The sequence below is a fragment of the Rhinoraja longicauda genome, chromosome 20 (genome assembly GCF_053455715.1).
Source record: "Rhinoraja longicauda isolate Sanriku21f chromosome 20, sRhiLon1.1, whole genome shotgun sequence".
NCBI classification, from domain to species: Eukaryota; Metazoa; Chordata; class Chondrichthyes; order Rajiformes; family Arhynchobatidae; genus Rhinoraja; species Rhinoraja longicauda.
In genome coordinates this window covers 16,569,566-16,597,166 of record NC_135972.1, presented here as the reverse complement: position 1 = coordinate 16,597,166, position 27,601 = coordinate 16,569,566, and the positions used below count along the sequence as shown (strand labels likewise).

The following is a 27,601-nucleotide window of genomic DNA, read 5'->3' as shown; positions in this document are numbered from 1 at the left end:
CAGGCAGAAAGGATGAGTTTAAATAGGTGTCATGTTTGACACACAGACCGGCTGAAAGGCTTGATCCTGTGCTGTACTGTTGTATTGGAATATTGTTAGAAAATGTGAAATTGTCCACTCTGGCAGGAAGAAAGAAAATATTATCTAGATGGCAAAAGATTTGAGCTCTGAAATACAGTGGTACAATGTACAATGGTTCAGCATCTAATTAGAAAGGCTAACTGATATTATTTATTGCTGGGGGATAAATATAGGGAGTTAATTCCTCCATTATATAAAGCATTGATGAGACTACCTCTGGGATTCCGCATGCAGTCTTGGACTTAGTTAAGAAAGCATTTTAATGCGTTGGAAGGAGGTTGTGTTACAAAAGGTTGGTTTGCCTTGGCTTGTGGCCGTTGGAGATTGGAAGAGAAAATCAAGAATCAAGTGTTTATTTGTCAATATGCACTGGGAATGGAACAATTAAATTTTTACTTCATGCAGGCACATTAAACAAAACAATACAACAAATATATGGACAATATAATATAATAAATTATCTGTGATACTAGGTAACCAGACTTTTATAGAGCAAGCTAAAATACATGGTGCAATCCATATAAAGTAATTAATCATTTGTTGCTGAGATACGTTTGTAATTAGAGTTGTGCAGTGCTGTTCAAAAACCTCACGATTGATGGGAAAAAGCTAGTCTTGAGCCTGGAGGTAACTGTTCTCGGGCTCCTGTACTTTCTTCCCGATGGTAGGGCGAGGTGAGAGTGTGGCCGGGGGGGGGGTGATATTAGCAGCCTTCTTGAAGAGACTGGACCAAAACATGCAAGATGAAGAGAGGCATAGAGTCGATGTAGAGTAGTTTCCTCTTGAGGAAGAATCTAGAAGTAGTGGGGGAGGGGTAATCATTGTCTAAAAATAAAGGGCCACCAACGTACGGCAGAGATGAGGCAATATTTCATCTTTCAATAGGTTGTTTATCTTTCAAATTCTCTTCCTTAAAGTGCTGTGAAAAGAGAGCTGTTGCATATTTTTAAGTCAGAGGCACATTGATGCTTGATAAGCAAGGAGGTAATAAGTTACTAGGGTTAGAGGAAGGTGGAGTTGAGAATACAGTGGGGGAGAGGGGTGGGCTGAGTGGTCTACTTCTAGATCACATGCTTGCATGCTTACTGCAGCAATGAAAAATATGTAGTTATTTCTGGATACAGTGCTGCTGGCAGGCTTGTGATGCAGTATGTTTTGTCAACATTTGCTGGTTTTTCTTCAAAGCTCTCTATTGGGCTGCTGTTGCTTTCTGCTTGAAAATACAGTAACACTTGTATTATTCAACAGTATTTTTTTGCAGTCCATATGTAATTTGCTGCAGGAAGGCAGAAGGAATTGGACTCGGAAACCCTTGTTTTATTTCAAATCAATGCAGCGATCGAAGGGAGGGAAGCCATCCATTTTTAGTTAATTGAAAGATGGTGCTGTTCCCTTGTGAATAACTCTTCCAGCTAAAATGAATTCATTAGTAACACACCTTTTACAAAAATGTCTTGACAAGATAATTAAAGTGTGCGTTGGAGGTGCAGAGGGGAAATTGTTGCCTTTAGTTTAGACAAAACTATTTTAGCATGCCTTCCAGTCTTAACAATAGGCTAGTCCATGACTTTGTCCTATTTTAATTGGAATTAAATAATTTATGAGGAGAGGAAAACAGAGGCTGAGCGGCTGATGGCTGTCAACAGGATGCCTCCAATTTTCATATACTGGCTTTAAGTTTTGTGTACTGCCTCTCATTTTAGCCCTGACGGATATTTCTCTGCAGACTTGTGAACATACCTGCATACCTGACATTTTAGCCACTTAAACAGCTCCTTCTCAGCCAGCAACCACAGACCTCCAAGGAATAGATGGGACCTACCAGTCTAAGTCAAACAAACAAAGTTGCAAAGAAAGATTTGGAGCTAACCAAGGCTGCAATGGCTGGTTCAATTGTGCAATAAATTTCACAATAACTAACAGGGTGCCAAGATGTACTGTTAATTGGCTTACATAATTCTCAGATCCAGTACTTCTTGGAGTACAATTATATTTGTGCTGAATCTGACAAGTTAGATTTTTGCTTGAATTGCTATGATATCTTCATAACTTGCAATTTAAGGTTTCATGGTCAGTTTATTGTCACATGTACCAATTAAGGTACAGTGAAATTTGAGTTACCATACAGCCATACTAAGTTAAAAGCAACAAGACACACAACCACCTAAAAGTTAACATAAACATCCATCACAGTGGATTCCACATTCCTCAGTGATGGAAGGCAATAAAGTTCAAACTTCTTCCTCTTTGTTTTCCCACGGTCGGTGCAGTAAAACTATCCGCAGCCGGGGCGATCAAATCCCCCGCAGCCAACGATCGAAGCCCCCGTCAGGGTGATCGAAACTCCCGCGTCGGGGGGTTGAAACTCTCTCCGTGGCTTGGAGCTCCCGAGTCGGCCTCTTCTTACCAGAGACCGCGGGCTTCACAATGTTAAAGTCCACAGGCCCCGCAGTTGGAATTGCAGATGGTGGTTTATATCATAGATAGACACAACATGCTGGAGTAACTCAGCAGGCCGGGCAGCATCTCTGGAGAAAATGAATCGGTGAAGTTTTAGGTCGTATCTGAAGAATGGTCCTGACCTGAAATGTCACTTATCCATTTTCTTCAGAGATGCTGTCTGATCCGCTGAGTTGCCCCGGCAATTTGTGTCTATCTTTGCAATTCAAGTTATTGGGCCAGAATTGCTAGCTGTATTATCTTAGGAGGCATCTTCCTCTACTGGCCAGCCCCATTGCTGTGCAATGGAATCCAATGATTTGTGGTTTGATCTGGATTTATGGAGAATTAGTTCTCCCAGCCCTGCACATAAAACTGAACCTCACAACTTCATGTTTTGCTTCACCAATTTCCTGGACGTTCACATGAAAAGACCTTACTGATATATGTTGGCTTGCACCCAGATGCAAAATAAAATCATGTGTCAGGTGTTATGGCAGTTTAAATAATCCCAAACACATCCAACTGCTGTTTCACCATAGGCATGGATGTTGGACTTTGTTTCTCATGTTAAAAGGTTCCAACGGGTGAAATGACAATGGATCAACTGGAATAATGTATTCTAACATTACAAAGCTGCATCCAGGACATGAAGGGCAGTTTCCCAGACATAAGGCTGTGAGAGTGAGAAATTTGCATAAACATTAGAATGGACAAGGGTGAATGGGGCAGCAACCAGAAGAGGGCTTTAACATGCAGGCTGAGGTAGAGCAGTGCTTTTACTTGGCAAAGCCATTGTAGGTTGTTAAAGCAAAGCAGAAGTTAAGGCATAGATGAACTAAAAGTAAAGGGTGAGATGGGCTTAAGGGACAAATGCCCATTCCGTCTCCCTTGGTGGTGAGGTATAAGCTTGGTTCAGAGTTGAATAAGATGCCAAGATTGTGTTCATTTTGGAATGCTGGTGAAGAACAGGAATTAAATGAGTGGTCGGATTCCAACATTCTGCTTGGTGCCAAAGACCATTGGAGCTCATCCAAAAGCAGTTGTGTCTTGACAGCAGAGTGCTTGATATGGAAAACTTTCTGAAACTATGACAGGAGAGGCAAGATATTTGTTTGTCTTTGTGGTGGCACATTTATATGTGGGCATGCTTTTTCTCCAGTCTCAACAACTCAAATTGGCATAATAGAATCACCAGGTGACAATCTTGAAACAATGATACACATCTATCCATTTATATATATATATTACAACAATTTTAGGCCCACCCTAATCACCATTCCCCCACGGTCTCAATAAATAGACTTTTGTTACTTTTTTAAGACAATTTATATCATATCATATATATCATATATCATATATCTACAGCCGGAAACAGGCCTTTTCGGCCCTCCAAGTCCGTGCCGCCCAGTGATCCCCGCACATTAACACCCACTAGGGACAATTTTTACATTTACCCAGCCAATTAACCTACATACCTGTACGTCTTTGGAGTGTGGGAGGAAACCGAAGATCTCGGAGAAAACCCACGCAGGTCACGGGGAGAACGTACAAACTCCTTACAGTGCAGCACCCGTAGTCAGGATCGAACCTGTGTCTCCGGCGCTGCATTCGCTGTAAAGCAGCAACTCTACCGCTGCGCTACCGTGCCGCCTAATTTACCTAATAAACTTTAATAAATTAGCCCCCCCCCCCCCCCGGGAGGACCAGCGGGAGGACCGGTGCCCGTCCCGACGTGCCCCGTGCCAGACCTTCCTCCCGTGGTGCAGCGCAGCGGCAGAGGGTCCAACAAGATGGCCGTAGCCGCTGCGCTGCAGGAGAGGCTTCAGGTCCACGGCTTGCTCTGGCTGCAGCGCTGCACGCATGGGGCCGAGGTCAGTGGCTCCCTCTCCCTTCTCGCCCACCCACGGCCCCGGCCAACACTCCTCGCCCGACAACGGCTCCACGGAAAAGGCTTGCCGGGCCCGCAGGATCGTCAGTTGGGGAAGGGTTGCTCCCCGGCCTGCAGAAGAGGCTCGCAGGAGAGATTTGGACCCAACGGGTCCACATCAGTCTAGTATCACCTAAAAATAAAGCCTCACATTCTCAAAATTATCTCCAGAAACACAGCAGCATGTTACCTCAATCCTGCAAAAGTGCAAGTCTGAACTGTTTCAACACTTAAAACTCAATTTAATCAGCACAGCAATATTTTGTGAAGACTGAACGACTCTCCACAGCTGATAAAAACTGCAACATAATTTTTAAAAAAATTGTAATTAAAGATATAAAAACATGCCATAATTCTCCACATTTGGAAAAGAAAGGAAACCATTGTTAGCTTGTTTTTGTAGGAACGAACAGCAGATGCTGGTTAATACCAAAGATAGACACAAAATGCTGGAGTAACTCAGGAGGCAGCATCTCTGGAGAAAGAAATAGATGATGTTTCTGTTCAGAACTCTTCTTAAGACTTAAAAATGTTGAAGAAGGGTTAGCTTGTTTTTGATCTGTATCATTGTGCACTAGTGTCTTTATACATGTAACTAAAACAAAATATCTGGTCATCTACAGTAAAAACAAAATACATTTGACACAACAGGCTTTCAGTGAAATCCAGAACTCCCATCGGATAAATTGTACACCACTATTATAAATGTTACCTATAAAAAGTAACCATTGTGGTGACCCCTGATCGCTCCCGCTACACCATCAAATATAAGTCTGTTAATATAACCTGGTCTCTGACAGCATAAAAGTCATTAGATAAAGCAATGTTCTGCTATTCTCAAGGGGACATACAGACACACCTGCTTGCCTGCCTGCCTGCACGGGGATACAGTAGTAAAACATTTTCTCTGGCCACATGAACTATGTCACAGTGGATCTATGGGTCAAACAAGATTAAGGTCACTCAAATCATCACGTCCTTGGTGAAAATCAAAAGACAACAGATACACATAATTCTATCTAGCTTTCATAAGGAAGTGAAACAAATTGAAAACTCCACACTGTGGCCCAGAACAACATGGCATATCCAAAAACAATGGGACCATTTCATCCTGGAGAATCCTAATCCCACCATCTCAGGTTAGTTGGAGAATTAAACTCCTGGGCTAACTTATTTATAAAACATGAATTTGACACATTGTCCACATTGGCACCCAACAGAACAGTCCTATCAGTCCCAGTCTCCTTCTCAGCCTTTACCCTACATATACCCAACACCTCTTCCATTCTTCTGCTGCATTCACACTGGGGTTAATTTACAGCAGGTTTTTGGAATGTTGGAGGAAACTAGAGCACATGGGGAGGGGGGGGGGGTTAATGTGTGCAGGGGAACTACGCAAACTCCAAATTAGCAGTAGCAAGGTTAGAATTAAAGACATGCCCTCGGAGCCTGTGAAGTGGCAGCACTAACTGCTCCATACTGCCCTGAGCTAAAGACGTCAACTCCTATACACCAATATCAGCTACAGTGTTAAATTTCCAAAAGCAGAGTCCTAGAATCCCAGATAAACTGCAAACACAAACCCAACCTCACCTGTATCGACCCGTTACCTGCCAGGCTTTGTCCTGTCCCTCGACTCTTCCAGCTTGTGTAGACTGAAGAAAGGTCTCGACTCGAAACGTCACCTTCCTTCTCTCCTGAGATGCTGCCTGACCCGCTGAGTTACTTCAGCATTTTGTGAATACTCTTCCACCTTTCTCTCCACCCCCCCCCCCTTTATGAAGGGACCTGACACAAAATGTCATCTAAATATGTTCTCCAGTGATGCTGTCTGGTCTGATGAGTTACCCCAGCACTTTGTGTCTTTTTTTGTAAACCAGCATCTGCAATTGCTTATTTCTACAAATCCAACATTGCTGAGTTAGCTGGAGAATCAATTCCGACTGCCTCGTGTTATCTGGATAAAGCAAATTCCAGACTGGCTGAAGGATATGTAACACACTTTCAGGATGAACAAAACAATTTGCGTGTAATTCTATAAATTTAATATATCATGTTTGCTGATCTTAATATTGTTCCTTTGAGAGGAAACAATTGGTTTGTTCACTCCGCAGACCAAGTTTCCAGTCAACTGTCAGATTTAGCATTCCACACTCACTTTGATCTATGTCCTTAACCATTTACTGTACCAGTGTAGCTTGGCATAAGCTTGGGGAACAGCACCTTAACTTCAGAATTGGCATCTGACGACTTACCATTTCAAATGGGTATTTCCAACATTTCTCTTTGCCAATTGCCAGCACCGCTAGCATTTTCCCTTTCACATAATTGTTTCTGCCATTTACACTTCCTCCATACTAATTACTCAAATCGTTTCCCATTTTCAATTTGCATTTTATGTGGTCCTAATTCTCCCTCCATGGATTAACTCGTTGAGTACTTTCAATATTTTCTTTTTTATTTCACATTCTTAGTATCCACTTTTGCACACTGCGAAATATTGGGGTTTTCCCCAATATTCTAACCTCAACTGAAAATCAATAGAGTTTTCTACATTCAAATGTCACTGACCATAAAGTGCCTCGGGGCACCAAAAGGTCATGACCGACACTAATTTAGGCCTTCTTTCAATTTCTGACGTTGTGCTTGTAGTTACAGGTTCCGACCACTAGGTGGCAACGTGAGGTGAAATTCTGACCACCTCCCAATATTTGGTCACTTTATTGCGCACACACAGTGAAAATCCAGTTAGCATTCAATTGCAGACAATGCCCTAAAGGAAATTATCTTGGTTAAATTAAGTAATTATCTGCTCTCACCTCCAGATAGATAGAAGGTGGGTTATGATCTCCCCCAAACTTGTCCAACAAGGCTTCAATGTGCTCCTGAGTTAATTTGATCATCTGCTTGATGTTCCAGACCTGTGAAAGAGAAAATGCAAAATAAGTTAATTCAAAGTCAGAGAGATGCTCAAGAGAAGCAAGTGAGAAGTGAGGGAAAGCACATCCACAATGGGAGCAGATTTGTTTATCTTGTCCCATCATTAGCAGATGCCAGCCTCTGCCAGCAATCTTCCTTCAGCTGCAGGAACTTCCACATTAATGTTCAACACAACATTGAGAATGCAAAGTCCATACATTAGACACCCCAACCTCTTGCAAGTTGCAACACAACACATTATCATGGTGCCCCTCTCAATATTCTTGTGTATCCCAGATTTCTAATAGTCGCCACAGTCTACAGTGCCCTGGCCTGCTAAAGGCACTCTAGAATATCTATCCTAACCGCTCCACCTTTTTTCCTATACTATTACTGCTCTTTAAGGCCACCTTTTTGATCACATGTTTGGCCAAATGGCTAATATGTTCTCAGTGGCTCAGCATCGTTTTATATACAAACACCTTTTTGAAGCTCCTCGAGGCAGTATAAAAATAGATCCACCTGTATCTGCATCGTATCCATCATTATCTGTGTTTGATCGCACCCCCTTTATTTTATTGTGCCGCCGTTATGTTGTGATAAAGAGTTCAAAGATTTGATTTTTCACCTCAATTGTTGTGCCCACTTACTCATGACTGCAAAGGGACAGCAAGCTGGCCTTCTGCCATTAAAACCGCTGTGCTAAACATACCATGGAATCCAAGCAGTCTCAACAGCTAGACTTCAAACAAAGGCTCAGAATGTCTCCCTGCGGAATGCCTGAGGGCGTTCTGCCAACAGGCCACAGAGAAGACTTTAGACATCAGACTAGACTAGACTTGACTTTGAAGTATTTTGGCAACTTGCCAGCAGCTCTGTCAGGAGGGCAACACTGCCCAAACAAATCTTAGTTGGGTAAATGGTTGATTTATATATCAGGCTGGATCTAGCCAAACAGTGAAGCATAGCCAAGGGGCTAAATGGATAATTGCTCTTGTCCTTCCCATATTTACTGAAAATGGACATACGGTCTTGATGCAGGCTATGATAATATTGATGACCTCATTCCAAGTATACATTTACCAAACGTAACTGATTATACAGATACGAATATGTATTTGATTGCAAAATAACACATATCTTTCTGCTGGACCAGCCCTGATAAGCTTTGATGGGAAGATTTCGACTAACCACTCTGTAGCCTAGTGTAGTACATCAACAGTACTGTAATACTTATGCGTAAAATTAGACCTGCATCCACCAGTATGAAGTCCTGTAATATGGTGAAAAATGTGTACCCATCAACCCTCTGTGTCGGGGATAGAACAGTATCAATTACAGCAGCATGATACTGTAGAGTCAAACAGGTTTATACCAGTGTCATATGCCAAGAATTACAGTAACCCACCTGCTCCATAACTCCAGTATGATATACCTGCAAACACAAGTACTGTACCTGTGTATATTGTGGAAGCTCTGTACCTATGTCACAGAGTAGGAAAGTCCAGTATCACACAGTAATACAACGTATCCATGTCATGCAGTCCGCTGCATCCACCAATATTATATCCAGTTATCTACAGTGATTGCACTGTATCGACCAGGATTTACACGTCATAGAGTGCCTATCTAGAACTTCCGTATCTCACCCCCACTGAGTATTGATAAAGACATGACAAGAGATAGAGAGCCGATGCCAGAATCTAGAGCAATAAATAAACTGCTTTAAGAACAGCAGGTTAGGCAGAGGGATGGTCAATGTTTAACGTTAATCCTCTGCATCGAGACCATGACTAGGGGAGACGATTAGTATAAGAGGCTCGTGTGCGTTAGGTGGAAACATAAGGGCAAAAAATGGCAGATGGAGACAAGTTGGAGAGGGGAGGTAAACGGTACAGACAGAGGCTGGTTGGTGACAGGTGGATAGGAATAGTGAATCAAGGGTGAAGAAACCCAGGTATGGGACAGATGAAACCAGAATGGTGATCGCGATAAATCTGCATATTGGGGTGGGGTGTTGGAATGGAAAGTGTTAACAAAGGGAGAGAGAGAGAGAAAAAAAAATTGAGAAAAACGATGGGAGTTGGAAATTGGAAAATTCAATCCATCACTGAGGAAGATACACACAATCTCCCAAATGTTCTAGGGGCTGGAGAACCTAGGGTGATGGAGGAACTGAAGGAAATCCACGTTAGGCAGGAAATGGTTTTGGGTAGACTGATGGGACTGAAGGCTGATAAATCCCCAGGGCCTGATGGTCTGCATCCCAGAGTACTTAAGGAGGTGGCTCTAGAAATAGTGGAAGCATTGGAGATCATTTTTCAATGTTCTATAGATTCAGGATCAGTTCCTGTGGATTGGAGAATAGCAAATGTTATCCCACTTTTTAAGAAAGGAGGGAGAGAGAAAATGGGTAATTATAGACCAGTTAGTCTGACATCAGTGGTGGGGAAAATGCTGGAGTCAATTATAAAAGACGAAATTGCTGAGCATTTGGATAGCAGTAACGGGATCGTTCCGAGTCAGCATGGATTTACGAAGGGGAAATCATGCTTGACAAATCTACTGGAATTTTTTGAGGATGTAACTAGGAAAATTGACAAGGGAGAGTCAGTGGATGTGGTGTACCTCGACTTTCAGAAAGCCTTCGACAAGGTCCCACATAGGAGATTAGTGGGCAAAATTAGGGCACATGGTATTGGGGGTAGGGTACTGACATGGATAGAAAATTGGTTAACAGACAGAAAGCAAAGAGTGGGGATAAATGGGTCCCTTTCGGAATGGCAGGCAGTGACCAGTGGGGTACCGCAAGGTTCGGTGCTGGGACCCCAGCTATTTACGATATACATTAATGACTTAGACGAAGGGATTAAAAGTACCATTAGCAAATTTGCAGATGATACTAAGTTGGGGGGTAGTGTGAATTGTGAGGAAGATGCAATAAGGCTGCAGGGTGACCTGGACAGGTTGTGTGAGTGGGCGGATACATGGCAGATGCAGTTTAATGTAGATAAGTGTGAGGTTATTCACTTTGGAAGTAAGAATAGAAAGGCAGATTATTATCTGAATGGTGTCAAGTTAGGAGGAGGGGGAGTTCAACGAGATCTGGGTGTCCTAGTGCATCAGTCAATGAAAGGAAGCATGCAGGTTCAGCAGGCAGTGAAGAAAGCCAATGGAATGTTGGCCTTCGTAACAAGAGGAGTTGAGTATAGGAGCAAAGAGGTCCTTCTACAGTTGTACCGGGCCCTGGTGAGACCGCACCTGGAGTACTGTGTGCAGTTTTGGTCTCCAAATTTGAGGAAGGATATTCTTGCTATGGAGGGCGTGCAGCGTAGGTTCACTAGATTAATTCCCGGAATGGCGGGACTGTCGTATGTTGAAAGGCTGGAGCGATTGGGCTTGTATACACTGGAATTTAGAAGGATGAGGGGGGATCTTATTGAAACATATAAGATAATTAGGGGATTGGACACATTAGAGGCAGATAACATGTTCCCAATGTTGGGGGAGTCCAGAACAAGGGGCCACAGTTTGAGAATAAGGGGTAGGCCATTTAGAACGGAGATGAGGAAGAACTTTTTCAGTCAGAGGGTGGTGAAGGTGTGGAATTCTCTGCCTCAGAAGGCAGTGGAGGCCAGTTCGTTGGATGCTTTCAAGAGAGAGCTGGATAGAGCTCTTAAGGATAGCGGAGTGAGGGGGTATGGGGAGAAGGCAGGAACGGGGTACTGATTGATAGTGATCAGCCATGATCGCATTGAATGGCGGTGCTGGCTCGAAGGGCTGAATGGCCTACTCCTGCACCTATTGTCTATTGTCTATTGTACCATTGGGTTGTAGGCTACCCAAATGGTTTATGAAGAGGTGCTATTCTAGTTTGTGTTTGGCAGTGAAATAGACCAAAGACAGAAAGGTCGATGTGATAATGGGAAGGGGAGTGAAATGACATACAACAAGACGTGCAACATGGCTGTTGCAGACAGAACACGTGATCCGCAAAACAGACTAGACTTGAACTGGCCAATGTTAAGGAGGCTAAACCTGCCGAAAATGCAGCAGAATGAGCCCGCCCACTGCCCCTGCCATCCAATGCAAGCTTCTGAAAGGAATCTAACGGTACAAGAATCTAGGCAGTCCACCCAGGCCGCTAAAATACGGCAACAGAAGTCGGCCATGGGAACGGATCCGCCTGCTGTGGCCAGGCCATAGTTCCAGAGTGCTGGCTGTAGGGGTCAAAGTCCGAATGAGGTCCAGATTGGCTGCCTCACCTGGCCTAGTCGGCACATTTTTAAAGGGTCTTCCAGGGGGATTTCAAATGCGCTGTCGTAATTTTGTCCGGATTGGTGGTGGTGGTAAGGTCAGTATCCGTGATGGACTGGGCAGTGGCTGCACCCAAAGGAAGCAAAACAGGCCATGGAGAAGGTCATCAACTCCATGTTAATGCAGAGGCAACTGAGGAAAGTGTGCAAAAAATAATCCATCTATAGGGATTGTAAAGAAACCTGATAGCTCACGGGAATTAAGAATTTATTCATGTTAATTATTCTGCTGCCTCTGCAACCTCCAATCCCAATGTTACCTGAATATCAGGATCAAAATCAATTCAATTTTGGTCATTGAGACTTCAGAGACACAGTGTGGAAACAGGCCCTATTGGCCCACCGAGGCCGCGCAGACAAGCAATCATTAACACTATCCTACAGTCGAGGGCCAATTTACAATTTTTTTTACCAAAGCCAATTAACATACGAACCTGTACATCTTTGGACCGTGGGAGGAAACTGGAGCACCCACAGAAAACCTTTGCGGTCACAGGAAGAACATAGAAACTCCATACAGACATCACCCTTAGTCAGGATCGAACCTGGGGTTCTGGTGCTGTAAGGCAGCATCTCTACCGCTGCACCAAGTTTCTGAGTTCTGGAGAATCCTAATCAATTTAGACAACTAGGAGAAATTGACATTCATCTTCAGACAAACCGATATACCTGGGTAGGATGCCCCACTGCCCCAAGGATTTAGTCATGTTTCCACCCTGTTATAATTAATATATTGCAGCACTATAATTAAAATATAGTGGCACTGCCTCACAGTTCTAGCGACCCAGTTTCAATTCTGACCCCAGGTGCTGTCTATGTAATGTTTGCACATTCTGCCTGTGACTGTGTGGGTTTCCTCACAATCCTTCAATTTCTACCCGCGTCATAAAAATGTGGGGTTTGTACGTCAATTCGGCCCTGGTAAGACCACATCTGGAGTATTGTGTACAGTTTTGGTCTCCTAATTTGAGGAAGGACATCCTTGTAATTGAGGCAGTGCAGCGTAGGTTCACGAGATTGATCCCTGGGATGGCGGGACTGTTATATGAGGAAAGAAGGAAAAGACTAGGCATATATTCACTGGAGTTTGGAAGGATGAGAGGAGATCTTACAGAGACATATAAAATTATAAAAAGACTGGACAAGTTAGGTGCAGGAAAAATGTTCCCATTGTTGGGGAGTCCAGAACCAGGGGCCACAGTCTTAGAATAAAGGTGAGGTCATTTAAAACTGAGGTGAGAAGGAACTTTTTCACCCAGAGTTGTGAATTTGTGGAATCCTCTGCCACAGAGGGTAGTGGAGGCCAAATCACTGGATGAATTTAAGAGAGAGTTAGATAGAGCTCTGGGGGCTAGTGGAATCAAGGGATACGGGGAGAAGTTGGGCACAGGTTATTGATTGTGGATGGCGGTGCTGGCTCGAAGGGCCGAATGGCCTCCTCCTGCACCTGTTTTCTATGTTTCTATGTAAGATGCCCTTAAATTCTACAACTCAATCTTAAATAAAGGGTGGAGGGGGGGGCGAGATAATCGGAATGTGGGGAGAATACAATGGTTTGGATTAGTATAAAAATAGTCAGTGAGACCAGCATGCACAAGGATTGGTTAATGTGCCGTAACCTCTCTGACTCCATGACATATTGAGATTATGTTCTTGACCCCACATTGCCATCCAGTATATTATCATATCATATCATATATCTACAGCCGGAAACAGGCCTTTTCGGCCCTCCAAGTCCGTGCCGCCCAGCGATCCCCGTACATTAACACTATCCTACACCCACTAGGGACAAAAACTTTTTTTACATTTACCCAGCCAATTAACCTACATACCTGTACGTCTTTGGAGTGTGGGAGGAAACCGAAGATCTCGGAGAAAACCCACGCAGGTCACGGGGAGAACGTACAAACTCCTTACAGTGCAGCACCCGTAGTCAGGATCGAACCTGAGTCTCCGGCGCTGCATTCGCTGTAAAGCGGCAACTCTACCGCTGCGCTACCGTGCCTTGATCATTGATCATTGATCATTAATTCAATAGAACAAAATTATTCTCACTCGTAAGATCTGGATTCACACAGTGGCAGGGTTCAAGACCTGTCACCTTTAAAGTAGAAGCAAAGAGGGAAATTCCTCAGTGCAACCAAATGGAAGTTTGCGAGGAAAAATGCAAAGGGCAGAAAGAAGTGCAGCTCCTTGGTTGTTTCTTGGGATAAGGTAGCTTGATTGAGAGTTTGAGGGTACAGCGACACAACATATCTCTTGCATTGCCAGCTATAGACAAATCATTGCTTAAAGAGACACGATGGGAAGATAAATAATTCATTCATTCCATTCAACTCTTCCATTTATTTTCCTTTTCAGATTCTAAGGTTTCATTTTACACCTCTTCTGCATGGGACATTTTGATCAGTTCTTAAAAAAAGGCACCTTACTTAGGTAACTGAGCAAAATTTAGTGGTTGCCATAGGGAAAATTGCTGGAGAGTCAACTATATACAATCTATATTAATTACCGAGTGTATTGTGGTCAAATTTGCTGGCAATACAGAGAAGGATGTGAAAGCAAATTGTAAGGAGTAACTTAAGAAATAGACGCAGGAATAGACCATTCAGTCCCTCATGTCCCATTCAATATCATGACATATCTTTTACTTCAGTGCTGCTTTCCTGCACCAAGCCCATATCTTTGATTTTGTTAATATCTAAACACCATCAACAGTTTAATACAAAAGCAAGATTCACGCTGAACATAATTCACAGATTCATTACAACATCTAAATCAATAACCCAGAGTAGCCAAGCCTCCCAGAAGCAAAATAATTCAAAACATTGAGAGAATATGATTGGTGGTATATCATTGCAAATAGAACTACACAGTGGGTCACATTATTTCACATGGAGTTGTTGATCACACAGATCATAATATTGATCAAGGGCAGTGTACTGTGTTGCATGCAGAGATCATTGCAGGCTGAAATAATATCAGAAAGCAACAAAAATTCCAATATGAAGATCACATTAAGATGGAATTAACATTAAAAGTAGACATGTGGAAATTGCAAGCTACATAAGTGAGACTGAGGCTCTGGTCAGTAAAATTGAGGCTCTGGTGAAGAATAAGGAGGCATGGAGCAAATGGGATCAAGAGCTGTAGATGTTGTACATATGGACTTCAGTAAAGCATTTGACAAGGTCCCTCATGGTAGGCTGCTCTGGATGGTTAGATCGCATGGGATCCAAGGAGAGATAACTGACTGGATAGAAAATTAGCTTCATGGAAGGAAGCAGAGGCTGATGGTGGAAGGTTGTTCTTCAGACTGGAGGCCTGTGACGAGTGGTGTACCTCACGGTTTGGTGCTGGGTTCATTGCAGTTTGTCATTTATCAGTGATTTGGGCAAGAGCATACAAAGTATGACTAGTAAGTTTGCAGATACCACTAAAGTGGGTGGTATTTTAGATCGCGAGGTTGGTTGTAAAAAATTGCAGCAGCGTCTTGATCGGTTGGGTAGGTGGGCTGAGGAATGGTTAATGAACTTTAATACAGAGAAGAATCTCAGCGAGGTGTTGCATTTTAGGAAGTTAAACCAGGTCAGGTTTGACATAGTTCCTTGAAGTAGATGGGGTGGTCAAGAAGGCTTTCAGCACATTGGCCTTCATCAGTCAGATTATTGAGTATAGAAGTTGAGCAGGATTTGGGCAAGTTACTCACCTCAGATTCCTTAACTCTAACTTGATCTTATATGCCACTGTACATAAGGCTGCTCCAGTTCAATTTCTGGTTGACTATTTTTACATGCAAGCTCAAGAACCTCAAGGCAAACAACAGCAAATTTAAAAATAAAAGGATTTGCTGAAGGAATAGCTTTTGTAATTTCTATATTAATGCATTTAATTTATATCATTGCTAATCATACACCACCAGTTTTCAAAGCATATCCTATATGACCTGGCCTAAATTTAACCCTTTAGGCCCTAGAGTACTAAACTTCCTTGGACACTTTGAATTCAGCTAATCTTGATCTAGAAAGTTAATCTAGTGGAAGCAAGAACAGAAAACTTAAAACTTAGGCTATTTTGATGTAGCCAGAAAACATTTTCTTCCTCTTGCAAAGCTTAGTGAAAACATGGGATGCTCTCAGCCAAAAAGCCTGTACAATTCGAAGATAATTTAAACTTTAATGCCTTCGGATTTTGCTAGATAAAGATAGAGGCTCAAAGTTAAGAAAATTTGATCAAAATACTGAGTAGCAACAATTAACATTTGACAAAGAATCAAAATGGCTTTTCCTCTTCATGGTTACCTCCTTGCAAACCAATCCATCTCCTTCAAGATCAATTAGGGGATCTTCGTCTTAACAGGCATTTTATTCTTAAAATAAGGGACTGTGACTTTAAGGTTCCTGAATCTCAAAGCCATCTCCCTTCAAGGTTTGAACACACCTCATATTTTTGAGACTAATTATGCAGTCAGGTGCAGAAACCACTCAGAGAACTCAATGGACCTTTATGTCCAATGCCTTGAACTCTGTCTGAAGAAGGGTCTCGACCCGAAACGTCACCCATTCCTTCTCTCCAGAGATGCTGCCTGTCCCGCTGAGTTACTCCACCATTTTGTCTACCTTCGATTTCAACCATCATCTGCAGTTCTTTCCTACGCCCTTAAATCAAAGCTATACCAGATCAGCAAATGGGGAATGAGGTAGTAATGGATGAACATGGACAGGCATGGATCCACAAATATTGTACTTCACCATCATATAATAATAAACAAATCATTTTATGTCATGGTCATTATTAAATAATAATAAAAAATGGCAGATGTTGGACATTTGCAACAAACACACAAAATGCTAGAATCAACAGCAGATCAAACAACATCAAGGTAAAGAGAAACAAAGGTAACACCATGTTGAAGACCTTTTGTCAGAACAGGAAAATAAATAAAAGAAGGTAGGATTAAGTTATAGAGAGCGAGGTATGGATAGGATAAAGGGAATCTCTCGAGTAGCATGAAGCTTTACAGTAACTTTCGCTTAGCACGATTGCTGTAAGAAAAAGCTGTAAACAAGTTCGCCCAGTTGATGGGTTAGGAAGGTTAGATAAAAAGAACCTGAATAAAGTAACATTCAAGTTATGAAATGATGGAAGCTAGAAACAGAGAACACAAACAAAGGAACATAAGAGATGCAAAATGCTGAGGTGCAGGACATGTCCAGGCGTTCAGGCAGCACTAGATAGAGAAAAAAACGAGTCAATATCACAGATGGACGGACCAGTTCTGCTATAGTAATGGAAAGTGTTCTACCCCAACTTGTGGAATTTAATATGGAGTTCAGAAACCTGCAGCCTGCCCAGATGGTGATATTCCTCAAGCTTGTATTGAAGCCTACAGTTACAGCATTGGAAGCCACAGACCAATAGGTCAGAGTGGAAATGAGAAGGAGAATTAAAGCGGCAGACAAGAGGAAGCTCAGAATCATCCTGTGGACTGAATGCTGGTGCTCTTTATCACGTGTTCACCCAATCTGTGTTTGGTTACTCCATTGCAGAGACCACCACATCATGAATAGCAGTACACTAGATCAGAAGAAGTGCAAGAAACTGCTTCGCCTGGAAGAACGGTTTGGTTTGCTGGATGATAATTGGGGAAGAGATAATTGGGCATCTGCTCTGTTTTGAGAAGGTTGGTGGGTGGGAAGAGGAAGACCAAATAAACTCTAACCTAGCTATGTCCAGTAGGAGGAGTTGAGAACAGATAAATTGACAACTGACATTGCATACCAATGGTGAAATTTACCACACATTTTGCTAGATTGAGTAAAAGGACAGTGATAGACCATTCACTCAAATATGGCATGAAATCATGGAGTACTGATCCCTGTCGACATGTATGCTTCTGAGGTCAGACTGAGCCACAGTAGGCACCTCAAGGCACTGGAAAAACACAACCATACTGTCTCCGCAAAATCTTCCAAATTCACTGGAAGGATAAGCATATCAACATTGCATCTTCTCCCAGGCCAATATCCCCAGCACTAAGGCCCTACTTTCACCAGCGACAACGGGCAGACCACACATCATTCCTGATACCAGAATCCCAAAGCAGACACTCTATTCTGAGCTCTGCTGTAGGGAGAATGCCAGATGAACAAGGAAAACAATTGGAGAATTTTCACAAAGCTTCCTCAAAGACATTCAACATTCCCCTACAACCCTTTGAACTGATGGGTCAATGACGGCTTAAATTGGGATGGTACTGAGAATCACAAGGCAGTGCAACTGGAGCACAAAGAAGCTAGCGTATATACGTGAAAACTATCCACCCATCTCCGACTCCATCTGTGAGAGGGCCTGCAGCCCCCACATTGGGATCAATAACCACCTCAGAACCGACAAAAATCAGAGCAGAAACAATCCAGCGAATGAGCCAACAGTAAGATGCCAACAGATACAATAATATACTTGTGCAACAGTAATTTATTTCCATAGCCCATTAAAAAATCACAGTAGCCCGTCAATACTGTTTCCCAGTGTCCTACAACAAATGCACAATCATGCAAGTTTTCTAATGTACAGTGACAGTTACAATGCAAATGATAGCAAATCCTAAAATTGTCCAGCTGTGCTGTCATTGATCCAACTCGTTAATATACAGTGACAATACTATACTGATCAATATTGTGCCTCTGTTTTTGCAGCGAATGATTTGTCCCCATGACTAAGGTGCCTCAGCTTTAAATAATGATAGAACACAGTGCTGGAGTAACTCAGCAGGGCAGACAACATCCCTGGAGAACATGGATAGGTGACGTTTCAGGTCGAGACACTTGTTCAGACTTCAAACAAAGTTCTGTATCCAATAGCACCATACCCAGTGCTAAACACCAGCCAATCAGGAACTCAGCATGATACAATGAATGACATTCAAACACGTGCTACCCCAGTACGTATTATGCAACAGCAGTCCGATCTCAAACACTACAGTACTCCCTATACTGCACAATTAGAGACATCAGCACCAGACCCCAAGGTTATACAGCAACAGACCAATGTTTCAAGATGATGTTCCCCTCTATTACACATCAAGATGTCCACCAGGTGACAATGCAGGTCAGGACCCTGCTTCAGACTAATGTAATTATCCCGACCCAAAACATCACCTATCCATGTTCTCCAGAGATGCTGCCTCACCCACTGACTTACTGCAGCACTTTGTGTCATTTTATTTTAAACCACCTTCTGTAGTTCATTGTTTCTACTCTTAAGATGTCCACTATTACTGTCTCCAATGTAACTCTCAGCACCTCTGAACAGCCTATCTATCATTCTGTAATGGAAATGAGTTCTTTACTCTAATGTTGCTTTGCCCAATCCCTATTAATCTGTAATAGTACCCTTGTTATTTGCTGACATACGTGGGTCCACCACTTCTGTTCCCAAATTTCATGTATACCCAAGTCCACTGGTCCTGTCTCTCAGCACTATACTATGACAAATCTACATCCATCAGTACTACACCCATGCTACACACCGAGGACCTGTACTTGCTCGTACAAAGTAACACACTATTATTGCTCCATGTCTGAAATAAAGCCAGTAAAAGATAGAAATACTAGGCACTGTGCAGACAGGAATAAGGTTGATGATTTGTCATCGGAACTGGATATAACAGGTTTTATTCAGGTAAACAGGAAGAATACGAAAATAAAGTGGAATGCAAGAGAGACTAGATAATAAAAAGGAACAAGGGTTCAAAACAAAGAGACATGGTAAAGGAACAATTGATTGGTTAAAATAAAGTATAAATGACATTAACAAAATCAAACCAACAGCTGTAATAGTTATGTTGTCAATATCAATAGCTGGTTTACATTAAAGCTGTCAAACTCAATGTTCAGTCTGGAAGACAGTAAAGTGGAAAGGCCAGGTACTCTCTTAATTTAGCACTGACTTTCAATGGATCAACAAAAGAAGACGGAAGTATGAGCTCAGAAGAGGACAAGCATTGAAGTTTCAGGGTACCAGAAGCTCATGGCTGTGACTGCAAACTGAACACAGGCAATTACTTACTCTTTGCTGATCTCCCCAGTGAAGAAGAGATAGCACAGTGAGCAGCAATAAATAGATGAAAACTACTGTTTTGCCAATAAAGATCTAGGGAGGGCAAAAAGGGGACACACTATATCCTTGTCAGTTAGGTAAAGGAGAATCCTAAAACATTCTATAAATATATGAAGAACAAATGGGTAATCAGCAAAAGAATGGATCCCCGTGAAGATCAGTATGGTCATCTATGCGTGGAACTAAGGGAGATGGGTGAAGCGTTAAATTAATATACTCAACCTTGGAAGATGTCGGCGATTGCAGGGGTGGCGATGGAATGGAGAGCAGACAAAGCAAAGGCCGACAGGAAGAAGTGGCAGAGGGAGCCCCACGGTGACCAAGTGCCGGTGGCTTGAAGAAAGACCTGACGGAAGGGGCTACAACATGAGCCACACCAGCAGCCATGTCAACTGGACAGAGCGATAGCTGGTGATAAAGGCTCGCTGGTACAAATCAGTGGCCTCTGCACCTAGTTTTAGGATGAAAACGATACAAAGTGCTGGAGCAACTCAGCAGACTGAATCAGTTTGAAAAAGGTTCCCAACGTCACCTTCAATATTCTCCAGAGATGCTGCCTGGCCTGCTGAATTACTCCACCAATTTGTGTCCTTTTGTGGATTAACCATCATCTGCAGCTCTTTGTTTCAACTTCATACAATGATGATAACTTAATCAGTCATAGCTGACAATTGGCAATAACGGAGACCATTCCCCCACCATGGTACGTTATAACAATGGTTTACTGTCCTTTCATCAGTTCTCAACCTCAACCTCCGATGCTCCAAGAAAACAATCCAAGTTTGTCCATCCTCTTTTCATTGCTTACAACGCCCTAATTCAAGCTGCATTCCGGTAAATCTCTTCTGCACCACCTCCAAAGCTTCCACATCCTTCCTATGAAGGGCCAATCAAAACTATATACAATACTCAAAATGCAGCCTAAACAAAGTCCTATAAAGCTGCAACATGGCTTCCATGATTCTTACAGTCAATGCCCTGACTGAAGGCAAGCATATCATACGCCTTCTTCACCATTTCATCCACTTGTACTGCTACTTTCAAGGAGCTATGGACTTGAACCCAAAGATCCCTCTGTATGTCAATGCTGTTAAGTCTTGCCTTCACTGTATAATTTTCCTTTACATTCGACTTCCCAAAGTGCAATACCTCACACACTTGCTCGGATTAAACTCCATTTGTAATTTCTCCGTCCAATTTTGGTGTCATCTGCAAACTTACTAACCAAACCTTTTTTATTTACATCCAAGTCACTTATATATCATAAACAACAGAGAACTCAGCACAGATCCCTGCAGAACTCCACTGGTTACAGGCCTCCAGCCAAAACCGCACCCTTCCACCACAACCATCCGTCTTCTCAGATTAAGCCAGTTCTGAATCCAAATGACCAAGTCACCATGGATCCTATTCATCTTAATCATCTGGATCAGCCTACCATGAAGGACTTTATCAAATGCATGACTAAAATCTATGTAGGCAACATCCTGTGGTTCATCAAACCACATTTTTCACCCCCTCAAAAAACTCAATCAGCTTCATAACACTTAACCTGCCTTGGCAATGCCGTGCCTTGGACCTACGGATCGATCAGCCTAATATCAGTGATGAGAAAGTTACTGGATGGAATTCTCAGAGAAAAGATGAAGACAGGATCTGCATTTGGAAAAGCAAGGCCCTATTGTGGATAGTCAGCTTGGCTTGGTGCACGGGAAATTGTATCCATGAATTTGCTAGAGTTTAGAGTTTATTGAAAAGATGACCAAGAGGATTGATGAGGGAAGGTCAGTAGACATAGAAACATAGAAAATAGGTGCAGGAGGAGGCCATGCGGCCTTTCGAGCCAGCATTGCCGTTCATTGTGATCATAGCTGATCCTCCACAACCAATAACCCGTGCCTGCCTTCTCCTCATATCCCTTGATTCGACTAGCTCCTGGAGCTCTATCTAACTCTCTTAAATCTATCCAGTGATTTGGCTTCCTCTGCCCTCTGTGGCAGAGAATGCCACAAATTCACAACTCTCTGGGTGAAAAAGTTCCTTCTCACTTCAATTTTAAATGGCCTCCCCTTTATTCTAAGACTGTGGCCCCTGGAACATTACCTACATGGATTCAGCAAAGCCCTTGACAAAGTCCATGTAGGCATATCCAGAAGGTCAGATCACACAGGATCCAAGGTGAAATAGTCAACTGCATGTAAAATTGGCTTGGAGAAAGCTGTCAGAGGATGGCAATGTTTTTCAGATTGGAGGCCTGCGATCAATGGTGTCCCATACGGATCCTTGCTGCGTCTGAAGAAGGGTCTCGACCCGAAACGTTACCCATTCCTTCTCTCCAGAGATGCTGCCTGTCCCGCTGAGTTACTCCAGCATTTTGTGCCTACCTTCGATTTAAACCAGCAGCTGTAGTTCTTTCTAACACACCTTGCTGGGTTCATTGCTGTTTGTCATATGTCAATTTGAGAAAAACGTCTTCCTACCAACCACCAGATTCTTGAACCATCTTGCACGACCCCAACTATAAACCTACCTCAACTATTTCAATCCTACTGAATCATGACAGACTTTGCACTTCTATGGTTGCTCTGCGTACTTTGGATTTTGTACTACCATCGTCTAATTTATTTAGAATAAATAGAAATTTATTGGATATTGTTGTTTTTATATCTTGGGTGCTTGTACAGCTGCTGCAAGTAAGAACTTCAATGTTCCAGTTCATATCCAATGCATACTCATATCTGGTGAGTATTATATACAGTTCTGATCGTTCTACTATAGGATGTGATTAAGATAGAGAGGGTAAAGAAAACATTCACAGGATGTTGCCAGGATTGGAGGTCTTGAGATTGGCGAGGCAGGGACTTATTTCCTGGAAGACAAGGAGCGACCTTCAAAGTATAGAAAATCATGAGGGGCATAGAAAGTGGTTAGACATGATTTAGAAGTGAGAAATTCATGCTTGGATCTGAAAACACGTTAAATGCAGTGGACATTTGGGTGGACATTGAGGGCTTGTCAAACCCTGTTGAGAAAATAGTAAAATATATCAGAAAAGGTGCAGCAGAGATGTTTAAACTGGGAATCTAGGAGAATGGACGTGTGTTGACAGAAATCACTGGCCAAGTGTAACATTCATTTGATTTAAGGAGACTCAACACCCCCATTTCCAGAAAGGGAAATCAAGAAAGGAAAAGGAGAAGTCATGAGATTTATCTTGTTTTACTCAAAAGTTGTTAAGCTTTCAAGTCCAGGGCAGGCCACTAATTTTGGTATAATCTGTAAATTTCCTGACAATGTTAATTACATTGTCATGCAGATCTTTAATGTAAACAAATACCGACATCGATGTAGCCAGCACCAACCCCGACAGCAGTCCATTGACCAAAGGCCTCCAATCAGAACAACAATCCTCCACAACTACCCTTTGATTCCTTGACCCAAGTCAATTTTGAATCCAATTGACTATCTCACCTTGGATTTCATGTGATCTAAACTTCCAGACCAACCCACAATATGGGACCTTGTTAAAGGTCCTACTGTTCCTTATAGTTAACGTCCACTGCCCTACAACCATCAATTCTTTTGGTGAGCTCTTCAAAACAATCTGAGTCTAGAGTGCCTTATTGCCATATGTCCTGAAACAGAACAATGTAATTCTTACTTGCAGCGGCAGCAGCAGCCCAACAGGTTGTAAACAGTATTCAATAATAAAATATAAATATAATACAATAAAACAAACAATTTAAAAAAGATCTTCAGTAAAAAAGGATGAGAATTTATCATTTAATATTACATCAATTGTATCAGTCTGTGACGTTATAAAATGCACCTGTACTCACCAATGATGCACTATTGCATTATAAAACACCAGTGTTACAGCACAAAGGTAAATGCATGAACTGATTAATATACATCCAACAAACCCACATATTAAAACTTACAAAATCAAGCATTATACACCAGGTTAGTTCAATGATATATGCAAACTCTGCACGGCTATACCCAAGTGGCATACCACTGAAAAACAGAAATGCTGGAAATACTCAACAGTTCATGTTACATCTGTCAGAAGAAAATCTGAGCTAATGCTTCAAGTCGGAGACTCTTCATCAGAACCATAGAGAAATTAAGCTTGTTAAGATGTAGGAAGGGTTAAAGAGGGGTATGTTTTTGATAAGATAAAACCTGGGTCATCCATAGTTAGGTCAGAGTAGTAATAGGATGGAAAATTGAAGTGTCAGTCAAGGCAAAGCTTAGGGTTGCCCTTGCAGACTAAATGCAGATGTACTGCAAAGCAGTTACCCGATCTGCACTTGGTTTCGCCAGTGTGGACAATAGCACATTGTGAACACCGTTGTGCAGCATACTAGACTGGAAGAAGTACAAGTGAATCCCTACTATTTGAGTCCTTGGATGGTGCGAAGGAAAGAGGGGGAAAGACAAGTGTTGCATCACACGTGGTTGCATCACACGTGGTTGCATGGGACAGTGCCGTAAGAAGGGAAGGGGTGTGATTGGTGGGAACAGAAGAGTGAATCAGGTGTTGTGGAGATAATATCCCTGTGAAATGTTTAAAGCGGAGGAGAGAACACATATCTGGTGGTGGAATCACTTTGAAAGCTGTGGAAATTGCAGAGGATCTGTTGAATAGAATCTGCTGGAGGATGGATGTTGGGTAGAAAATGAGAACCACATGGATGTAGTACCCAGACGTATTCTAATTTCAATCACTGGACATATGGGGACAGTCCCGACCAAACATCTATGTGACATAAGTAGCAAATTTATAATTGTTATTACAATATTCTCAGTGCCTTCTGAAGAAAGATTGTCAGCCTGCGCAATCTTTTGCATTTGCAGTGATGGTGTCGGAACGGCTAGCAGGTTCATCGTTTTCTTTTTCTCATTATATTGGCAAGCCTACACTTACGTACAGAATCCTTACCACGTGGCAAAGTATCCTTACCACTAAATACAGTGGCCCAGTATCTAACAGACTTTTGCAATCTATACTTTACATCACCAATATATAGAGCTGTAATCCCTTGACAGCCTAAAAGACTTGTGCTAAGCACCAATGTCAAAAACACGTATACTTTCCCCCTGTGTTATTTCCCAATGTCCAACAATGTAAGTTCCCCAATTCTGTATTCTACTGACCAATCAGAAACTGCAATTTTATACAATAGCTCAAAGTTTCTCAATTACATGCTGGTACTACACCCCAATGTCATGTACCAACCTGCAAATGTTGGTGACGTAACCCCCCCTGTGAAAGTGACAGCTCTACCTGGCCAAATACAGTACCTCAGTGTTACTCAGAGCTGCATGCAGTAGTATATCACACAAGGTTGAAAGTAATAGCCCTGACCTTTATCCAGAACTTTGAAATGGCAGAGGTACCTGCCAATACTGAGGTCCAAAGTTATACATAATCATCAATAACAAATTCTATGACATAGTTATAGTCGTGCATCCCCAAACAATAGAGCTAGTCTCTCTTGTACATATCACAGCATAATAAAGCAACAATCCTGTAGCCTCCAGCAGCATTCCCTGGCACTATTATGGCAGATCTCATGCATCAGCACCGTGTCACATTGTTTTATTACCCAGTTACTGTGGCAAATGCGTGCCCCTCGTACTGTAGGCCAGTATTTATAGACATTGACAGATTTGTACCACCCCCTCCCGCCCCCCGGTGCTGCACACAGCTCTCCGTAATCGCTCGCCACGATCGGAAAGATGTGAAATTGTGCTGGGTGTTTTGTTTTGAACTTCACTCTTGGCACAGTTTCACGCCCCTGGCTAACAACCCTCGCTGGCTCTGCGTCGCCAGGACAACCTGCCGCCAGATGTCTCCGAGTTTGAAAGTCCCGCTGCCGGAGTTGATCGGGGAACGGGTGGCATTCCCTCAGCTGTTCGGTGACAGTGCGGGGCGGGGTGGGGAGCGGGTAGGGCGGCTGGGGCTGCCCGTCGCCCCCACGGCTGCGGGCTCCGCTCCCTGCCCCGTGCCGGGGTGCAGCCTCTCACTCGGGGGCCCGGTCTCCAAGGCCCGGGAACGAGCGGAGGCGCCGCTCGCAGAGCGCCCCGCTCCTCTCTCGACGACCTGCACTCACCTCCTCCGAGATGCTCAGAGCCTCCGCCTCGTCCCCCGCCGGATCCGTCAACTCCTCCGGCCCGTTCAGCGTCGGTGGATCGGGGCTGGCGGCCGCCATCTTACAGCGCAGACACAGGGCCGGACGTGACGTCGGGGCTGGCCGCCCGGTGACGTCATGTGGTCTCAGTGACGCGCCCGCTGGGAAAGGGAACCCTGCCAGTCGTGGGATGGAGAGAGCAGAATGGTCTTTCCAGGGAGGGAGAGAGAGAGGAAGGCGAGAGACAGCTGATTGCACAGGGAGGGAGTGAAGAAGAGGGAGGTGATTGTACAGGGAGATACAGGAGAGACAGATGTTTGCATGGGGAGAGAGAGGAAAGAGAGAGACAAGTGATTTCAGGGGGAGAAATAGAGGAGGGGCAGATATTGCATGGGGAGAAAGAGGAGATTGTAGGGGAGAGAGAGATAGAAGAGAGGCAGATGGTTGCAGGGAAGAGAGAGATAGAAGAGGCAGATGGTTGCAGGGGAAAGAGGGGGAGGAGAAAATAGCTGATTGCGGGGTTAAAGAAGAGATAGTTATAGAGGAGAGAGAAGAGAGGCATATGGTTGCAGGGGGGGAGAGAGGGAGAGGAGAAACAAGTGATTGTGGGGTTAAAGGTGGTTATAGAGGAGAGAGAAGAGAGGCATATGGTTGCAGGGGAGGAGAGAGGAGAGACAATTATAGGGAGAGAATGGGGATAGATTACTGCCGAGGTAGAGATAGAGGAGAGGGTAATTACAGGGAGAGAGAGTTAGAGGAGAAAGGTGATTGCATGGGGGGAGAGAGAGACTAGTGATTGCATATGTACTGAACCTTTTTTGTTAATAATTTAATTGTTCCGTTTTGAGACAGATGACAATAAAACATTCTTGACTTGAAAAGAATGACAGAGAGGTGAGACTGGTGATTGCAAGTGGAAAGAGGGAGGGGAGAGACAGGTGATTGAGCGGGGGAGATAGAGGAGAAACAGTTGATTGCAGGGGAAAATGAGAGAGATATAAGAGAGACCAGTGGAGGGTGAGTGAGGGTAGGCAGGTTATTGAGGGAGAGAAAGAGAGTGAGACAGATGAGAGAGAGAGAGAGAGAGAGAGAGAGAGAGAGAGAGAGAGAGAGAGAGAGAGAGAGAGAGAGGCAGACATTGCAGGAGAAGAGTTAGAGGAGAGACAGTTGATTACAGGGGGGATGGAGATGGAAGAAAGAGATAAACTATTGCAGGGGAGAGGTGATTGAAGTGGTACTAAGAATGGGAGAGTAGAAACATGACTGCAGAGGAGAGAATGAGGAGAGTGACAGGTGATTGCACAGGAGATAGAAAGTGCAATTGCATGGAAATAGAGTGGAGAGAGACAGGTAATACTGGGGGCATAGAAAGAGGAGAAAGGTAATTGGTGGAAGAGAGAGACAGAGGAGAGACAGGTTATTGCAGAGGGAGAGAGAGGAGAAACAAGTTGTTTCAGGCGGAGAGAGATTGCAAAGGAAGAGAGAGGGGTGCAGCAGGTTACTGCTGGGGTAGAGAGATGGGAGATTGACGGGTTGTCAGAGGGGAAGAAAGAAGAGATGGTAATTGCAGGGGGGAGACAGGTAATTGCAGGGGGAGACAGAGTGCAGAGACAGGTAATTGCAGAAGAAATGTGATTGAGGCAGCCAGATTACTGCAA

The 27,601-nt window shown here is 43.2% G+C and overlaps 1 protein-coding gene across 1 annotated transcript in view; it reads right to left on the bottom strand.

Annotated features, from left to right (window-relative positions):
• Positions 1-26,067, bottom strand: part of braf (B-Raf proto-oncogene, serine/threonine kinase) — a 74,884-nt gene extending 48,817 nt beyond the window's left edge. Inside the window, exons 1-2 of the mRNA XM_078417012.1 lie at positions 25,926-26,067; positions 7,270-7,371 (exon numbers count right to left, since the gene is read on the bottom strand). Of these exons, the coding sequence (XP_078273138.1) occupies positions 7,270-7,371; positions 25,926-26,024 (201 nt within the window). The 5' untranslated portion in view covers positions 26,025-26,067. The remainder of the gene's footprint in view (positions 1-7,269; positions 7,372-25,925) is intronic.
• Positions 26,068-27,601: the final 1,534 nt, after the last annotated feature.